The following is a 7,859-nucleotide window of genomic DNA, read 5'->3' as shown; positions in this document are numbered from 1 at the left end:
CTCTGACCTTAGCATTCATCATGGTCGTGCTTTTACTGTCTTTGTTTTGGGTTGTTTTACAGCACGTCTGAAATCTGTGATTTAGTTTCACTCTTTGCTATCACACAATGTGCTATCACACAAACTTAATAAAACTCTGCACCTACACTGTAATTACACTGCTCAGGATGGGCTATCTTTATACCAGAGGGATGAAGTTCACAAACCATTACTTAATTAAAAGTCTGTTTTTATTTTAAAAATGGTGCAGTTTTACTAAAAGCAGCCAGATAGCGATGGGAGAGGATGTGGCTTCAGACTACTGGCTCAGGTAAAGCACGGAGTGTAAGGCAGGGCTGGTGTGTCTTTCTCAGGTGCTGTGTGTGTGTGTGTGTGTGTGTGTGTGTGTGTGTGTGTGTGTGTGTGTGTGTGTGTGTGTGTGTGAGATCTTTTTTTAGGCAGGGGGTGTGAGTGTCATGGCGGCAGCCTGGACGGTAAACGCAGCGATGCTGATCTGTCGCCTCACTTCATCCCACGCCTGTTTGGGATTGGCTGTACGCTCGATGTCAAACAGCGCATCATAAATGCCAGGGAAGGACTCGCCAGCATATTTATTATGACTGCTGGGAGCAAAGATCACATGTCTGAAGAGAGGGAAGAGGGTGAGAGAAAATAAAATCTGATTCTAAACTGATCATGAAGACATTACACAACACTGAGTATGTGCTGTATCTGGCTCTCACCTGTAGAATGGTCGGCCAGGTAAACCTAGCGGGTCCACGAAGGATCTCTCCAGGTACATTAGCTGGTCATTGACCATGCGTACCTGTATAGGGCTGAGAGAGTAGGGAGAACACACCTGTTAACACACTTCCACAACAATAAACACAACCTATGAAGACACGCTAGAAAGCACACACACACACACACACACTCTCTTACTCTGTCCTGTCCAGAGTGTTGAGACGCTCATGAAAGTCCCTAGCAGCCACAGTGAAGTTCTCCACCGCAGAGAACAGAGAATCTGGACAAAAACAAATGACACTTTGTAGGTGATGGGGGATTCAGAATGAGTGTCTTTGTATGTAAACGTATGTGTGTTTTCTCTTACCGAATGATACCCCGTATTTCACAAGAGCATCTGGGTGTTTCTGTCCCAGCTGAGCGATGGTGTGGGCGTACTTTGTCAGAGAGCCAGCGTATTGGCTGGCATCCAGGGGGAGGAGCTGGGAATCAGCCAATAGGAAGATGAGGCCTCCCCTGACCTGAGCTACGGCTCTGAGCCTCCGGAAGGAAGGGTCGTAGAACCTCTCCACCAACTCAAAGGTCTCATACACACTGTGATACACTGGGTAGCTGCTGTACCGCTCTGTCTTCTACAAAGTAGAATACACACACCTACTTCAAATGCCCAATGATGACCCCCATATTGGTGGTGGTGGTGGGCTATTGTATTGCATCAAAAGGACATCTGCAATGTGCTCCTGTCTCCAGGTTCACCCGTCCGCCCCCCAGAACAATGTCCCTCTCACCCTGTTCTTGGTGTATCGGGCCCTGCCTGCTGCGATGCCCAGTCGGATAAAATACGCCTCAAAGTCACTGCCTGAACCCAGCTTACTGATCCTGGAGGGAGGGAGGGAGGGAGGGAGGGAGGGAGGGAGGGAAAGAGAGAAAACAACAAAAGGTACAAAAGGTTGGTTCATAATTATTATTTTTTATACACCAAATAAGTCAGTCTGGATAAGAGCATCTGCTAAATGACAAAAATGTAAAATGTAAATAAAATCAATCAATAAAAGTGCATGTGATCAGAGTGGTAAGTCTGTTGTGGTTGGTAATGGGTCTGACCGGGGTGCATCGCGGTCATCTGTCCAGTTGTCACGCTTGTGCCAGCTCTCATACAGAGACAACCCCTCCTCTCCCTCCTCTGGACTGGACACCTACACAGAGAGGTATTAGTCTGGAACTATGTTGGTCTACACCCTGTGAAATAACCACCTCTTCTGTTTACTTCTGTATCATGTCCCCTAATCTTTTGAATGGGCTTGATCAAATTCATGAAAACGCAGTCATTTAATATCTACAGTACCAGTCAAGTTTGGACACACCTTCTCATTCCAGGGTTTTTCTTTATTTTTACTATTTTCTACATTGTTGAGGAACAGTGAAGACATCACCATTCAAAAAGTGTTCAAAAGTTCAAAAACTACAATGCTACTTCTTGGAAAGCAGCGCGCCACAGTGAAATCCCGAAATAGACAGTTGATAGACAGTTGATAGACAGTTGATAGACAGTTGATAGACAGTTAATAGACAGTTGATAGACAGTTGATTCAAGTTGACCTGTTTGGTGACGTCGTACACCAAGGTGTGGAGAGAGGGAGTGCAGTCTATCCTCAATGTGTACATACCTGCAACACACAAAGAAACACACACACACACCTGAGTGTCATTTTCACATGACAACCCCCCCCCCCCCCCAACACACACACACACCAACTCACCCTCTATCGCTGAGTCTGCATTGATGTAAGCCACTGCTCTCTCCTGCAGCACTTTGGCGTTTTCCTGTCAAGGAGTTAGAGACAGGATAGACATTTAGATTAGAGTTCACTCCTCTCTGTTAACAGAGTACTACAGTACACGTTTCCCTCACCACAACCTCACATAATGTGTGTAGTACCTCAGCCCACTCTGTTGATCCCAGCAGTCCAAACTCCTCTGCATCCCAACTGGCAAATACTATGGACCTCCTGGGCCTCCAGCCTATAGTACACACACACACACACACACACACACACACACACACACACACACACACACACACACACACACACACACACACACACACACACACACACACACACACACACACACAGAAAGTCCAGAGAAAACACACTGGGCCAAATGCATTGAACCTCTAAATATACAGCACTTCTCAGAGTCAAACATAATATGAGGAAACAGACCTGATAGAACATTCTAGAACAATACAGAGAACTACTCCAGATTGCTACAGCATGGGAACATTCTAGAACAATACAGAGAACTACTCCAGACTGCTACAGCATGGGAACATTCTAGAACAATACAGAGAACTTCTCCAGACTGCTACAGTATGAGAACATTCTAGAACAATACAGAGAACTTCTCCAGACTGCTACAGCATGGGAACATTCTAGAACAATACAGATAACTTCTCCAGACTGCTACAGTATGAGAACATTCTAGAACAATACAGAGAACTACTCCAGACTGCTACAGCATGGGAACATTCTAGAACAATACAGAGAACTACTCCAGACTGCTACAGCATGGGAACATTCAAGAACAATACAGAGAACTACTCCAGACTGCTACAGCATGGGAACATTCTAGAACGATACAGAGAACTACTCCAGACTGCTACAGCATGGGAACATTCTAGAACAATACAGAGAACTACTCCAGACTGCTACAGCATGGGAACATTCTAGAACAATACAGAGAACTACTCCAGACTGCTACAGTATGAGAACATTCTAGAACAATACAGAGAACTACTCCAGACTGCTACAGCATGGGAACATTCTAGAACAATACAGAGAACTACTCCAGACTGCTACAGCATGGGAACATTCTAGAACAATACAGAGAACTACTCCAGACTGCTACAGTATGAGAACATTCTAGAACAATACAGATAACTACTCCAGACTGCTACAGCATGGGAACATTCTAGAACAATACAGAGAACTACTCCAGTCTGCTACAGCATGGGAACAGTCATCCTTACAGAGTTTTGCATGCAGATTACACCTGTGTCTGCTGTTTTATGTTTTTATGATGCAGCTGTAGTCATAAAGACTTGTCTCAGTACATAGTGGTTTGTGTGTGTGTGTTTTTAAATGCATGTGTGTGTTAATCTGATCCCCCCACACACACACCTTTTCTGAGCAGTTTCCCGGCGCTCCTCACACTCTCGTGCACCACGGCAGCTCCCGTTACCGGGTCGATCCCCCCGAACACCCAGGCATCCCGGTGGCCCCCCAGGATCACATAGCGGTCTGCCAACAACGGAGAGAGGAGGGGGGAGAGGGGTCACAATCACCATCTACTGTGCTCCTAATTCTGTTGTGAATCAAGTGTTGTGCCAGGTATTTGAAACGAAACAGTGATGATAGTTGTTGGTGTTGAGTTGTGTAGAGGAAGCTCCAGATGTACAGACAGCTCTGAACTGTCTCCCATTGTCCTCTCCCCTGGCTTCCATAAACCCGGTCAACAGGCCCTTACTAGAACATTCAGAGAAGGTTGTGGGAAGTGGTACCTGGCTCCACGGCCCCTCGTAACCTCCCGATGACGTTGTATATCCGGGTCACCTGGTTGTTGGTGTGAATGTTCATACGCACCTTCCTGAGAACCACAGAGAGGAGACAGAGACAGAGAGGAGACAGAGAGGAGACAGAAACAGAGAGGAAACAGAGACAGAGAGGCGACAGAGACAGAGAGGAGACAGAGACAGAGAGGAGACAGAGAGGAGACAGAGAGGAGACAGAGACAGAGAGGAGACAGAAACAGAGAGGAAACAGAGACAGAGAGGCGACAGAGACAGAGAGGAGACAGAGACAGAGAGGAGACAGAGAGGAGACAGAGAGGAAACAGAGACAGAGAGGAGACAGAAACAGAGAGGAAACAGAGACAGAGAGGCGACAGAGACAGAGAGGAGACAGAGACAGAGAGGAGACAGAGAGGAGACAGAGAGGAAACAGAGACAGAGAGGAGACAGAGAGGAGACAGAGACAGAGAGGAAACAGAGACAGAGAGGAGACAGAGACAGAGAGGAAACAGAGACAGAGAGGAAACAGAGACAGAGAGGAGACAGAGACAGAGAGGAGACAGAGAGGAGACAGAGACAGAGAGGAAACAGAGGCAGAGAGGAGACAGAGACAGAGAGGAGACAGAGAGGAGACAGAGACAGAGAGGAAACAGAGACAGAGAGGAGACAGAGACAGAGAGGAAACAGAGACAGAGAGGAGACAGAGACAGAGAGGAAACAGAGACAGAGAGGAAACAGAGACAGAGAGGAGACAGAGAGGAGACAGAGAGGAGACAGAGACAGAGAGGAGACAGAGAGGAGACAGAGACAGAGAGGAGACAGAGACAGAGAGGAAACAGAGACAGAGAGGAAACAGAGACAGAGAGGAGACAGAGACAGAGAGGAGACAGAGAGGAGACAGAGAGGAAACAGAGACAGAGAGGAGAAAGAGACAGAGAGGAGACAGAGACAGAGAGGAGACAGAGACAGAGAGGAAACAGAGAAAGAGAGGAAACAGAGACAGAGAGGAGACAGAGAGGAGACAGAGACAGAGAGGAGACAGAGACAGAGAGGAAACAGAGAGGAGACAGAGACAGAGAGGAGACAGAGACAGAGAGGAGACAGAGAGGAGACAGAGAAAGAGAGGAGACAGAGACAGAGAGGAAACAGAGACAGAGAGGAGACAGAGACAGAGAGGAGACAGAGAGGAGACAGAGACAGAGAGGAAACAGAGAGGAGACAGAGACAGAGACAGAGAGGAGACAGAGAGGAGACAGAGACAGAGAGGAGACCGAGAGGAGACAGAGACAGAGACAGAGAGGAGACCGAGAGGAGACAGAGACAGAGACAGAGAGGAAACGGAGACAGAGAGGAGACCGAGAGGAGACAGAGACAGAGACAGAGAGGAGAAAGAGACAGAGAGGAGACAGAGAGGAGACAGAGACAGAGAGGAGACAGAGACAGAGAGGAGAAAGAGACAGAGAGGAGACAGAGACAGAGAGGAGACAGAGACAGAGAGGAGAAAGAGACAGAGAGGAGACAGAGACAGAGAGGAGACAGAGACAGAGAGGAGACAGAGAGGAGACAGAGACAGAGAGGAGACAGAGACAGAGAGGAGACAGAGACAGAGAGGAGACAGAGACAGAGAGGAGACAGAGAGGAGACAGAGACAGAGAGGAGACAGAGACAGAGAGGAGACAGAGAGGAGACAGAGAGGAGACAGAGAGGAGACAGAGACAGAGAGGAAACAGAGACAGAGAGGAGACAGAGAGGAGACAGAGAGGAGACAGAGACAGAGAGGAGACAGAGACAGAGAAGAGACAGAGAGGAGACAGAGAGGAGACAGAGAGGAGACAGAGACAGAGAGGAGACAGAGAGGAGACAGAGAGGAGACAGAGAAAGAGAGGAGACAGAGACAGAGAGAAGACAGAGAGGAGACTCTAAGTTGTTGTAGTTTTAGTAATCTCAATTCTCCTCCACTGTTGTTGATGGGAACAAAGAAACCCCCTCCCTCACCCCTAGCCTTGGCCCCAGTCTGTTCCTGTTCTCTTGCCAACTCCTTATGGAATCGTCATGCAGAACATGTTTGTCTTGACAATGACAATGGTGTAGGCAAAAGCACAAACAGATCTGGGAGCAGGCTACCTCAGCCCCACTCGTTGTGTGAAAATGTGTGTGTGTGTGTCAATCTCTCTCTCACAGAACACACAGGGAGCCTCTATTCTACTGCTCTGGGCAACACTCCAGAGAATTAGAGAGAGAGAGAGAGGGCCTCCCGAGTGGCGCAGTGATCTCAGGCACTGCATCGCAGAGTTTCTGCGTCACTACAGCCTGGGGTTCGACTACAGCTGTGGCACAACCGGCCGTGACTGGGGGTCCCATAGCGTCATCCGGGTTAGGGGAAGGTTTGACGGGGGGGGGCTTTACTTGGCTCATTGCGCTCTAGTGACTCCTTGTGGCGGGTTAAGCGAGCGGGTGTTAAGAAGCGTGGCTTGGCAGGTCATGTTTCGGAGGACACATGACTCGACCTTCGCCTCTCCAGAGCCTGTTGGGGAGTTGCAGCGATGAGACCAGATCGTAATCACCAAAAAGGGGGTCAAAATTACACACAAAAAACGAACAAGGTGGAGAGGGATAGAAAAAAAAGAAAGAATGGTGATGGAGAAAGAGTGCTACGGGAGAAGGAGACTTCAGGGAGAGAGGGTTAGAGAAGGGGAAGGAAGGGAGAGAGGTTAGAGAAGGGGAAGGGAGGGTTAGAGAAGGGGAAGGGAGGGAGAGAGGTTAGAGAAGGGGAAGGAAGGGAGAGAGGTTAGAGAAGGGGAAGGGAGGGTTAGAGAAGGGGAAGGGAGGGTTAGAGAAGGGGAAGGAGGGTTAGAGAAGGGAAGGGAGGGAGGGAGAGAGAGAGAAGGGGGAAGGAGGGTTAGAGAAGGGAAGGGAGGGAGAGAGGTTAGAGAAGGGGAAGGAAGGGAGAGAGGTTAGAGAAGGGAAGGAGGGTTAGAGAAGGGGAAGGAGGGTTAGAGAAGGGGAAGGAGGGAGAGAGGTTAGAGAAGGGGAAGGAAAGGTTAGAGAAGGGAAGGAGGGTTAGAGAAGGGGAAGGGAGGGTTAGAGAAGGGAAGAGGAGAGAAGGGGGAAGGAGGGTTAGAGAAGGGGAAGGGAGGGTTAGAGAAGGGGAAGGGAGGGTTAGAGAAGGGGAAGGGAGGGTTAGAGAAGGGAAGGGAGGGTTAGAGAAAAGGAAGGAGGGAGAGAGGTTAGAGAAGGGGAAGGGAGGGTTAGAGAAGAGGAAGGAGGGAGAGAGGTTAGAGAAGGGGAAGGGAGGGGGGAGAGAAGAGGAAGGAGGGAGAGAGGTTAGAGAAGGGGAAGGGAGGGTTAGAGAAGAGGAAGGGAGGGTTAGAGAAGGGGAAGGGAGGGTTAGAGAAGGGGAAGGGAGGGTTAGAGAAAAGGAAGGGAGGGAGAGAGGTTAGAGAAGGGGAAGGGAGGGGGAGAGAAGAGGAAGGGAGGGAGAGAGGTTAGAGAAGGGGAAGGGAGGGAGAGAGAAGAGGAAGGGAGGGAGAGAGGTTAGAGAAGGGGAAGGGAGGGGGAGAGAAGA

General features: G+C 49.0%; 1 protein-coding gene across 1 annotated transcript in view; it reads right to left on the bottom strand.

Moving 5' to 3' along the window:
* Positions 1–212: 212 nt before the first annotated feature.
* naalad2 (N-acetylated alpha-linked acidic dipeptidase 2) overlaps positions 213–7,859 on the bottom strand; it is a 24,170-nt gene continuing 16,523 nt past the window's right edge. The window contains exons 10-20 of the mRNA XM_045704001.1: positions 4,286–4,371; positions 3,906–4,025; positions 2,663–2,745; positions 2,484–2,547; positions 2,323–2,390; positions 1,828–1,919; positions 1,512–1,602; positions 1,091–1,355; positions 922–1,003; positions 723–815; positions 213–623 (exon numbers count right to left, since the gene is read on the bottom strand). Of these exons, the coding sequence (XP_045559957.1) occupies positions 434–623; positions 723–815; positions 922–1,003; positions 1,091–1,355; positions 1,512–1,602; positions 1,828–1,919; positions 2,323–2,390; positions 2,484–2,547; positions 2,663–2,745; positions 3,906–4,025; positions 4,286–4,371 (1,234 nt within the window). The 3' untranslated portion in view covers positions 213–433. The remainder of the gene's footprint in view (positions 624–722; positions 816–921; positions 1,004–1,090; positions 1,356–1,511; positions 1,603–1,827; positions 1,920–2,322; positions 2,391–2,483; positions 2,548–2,662; positions 2,746–3,905; positions 4,026–4,285; positions 4,372–7,859) is intronic.

Source organism: Salmo salar, chromosome ssa20 (assembly GCF_905237065.1).
Source record: "Salmo salar chromosome ssa20, Ssal_v3.1, whole genome shotgun sequence".
Lineage (NCBI taxonomy): Eukaryota > Metazoa > Chordata > Actinopteri > Salmoniformes > Salmonidae > Salmo > Salmo salar.
This window is presented reverse-complemented; position numbering and strand designations above follow the sequence as displayed.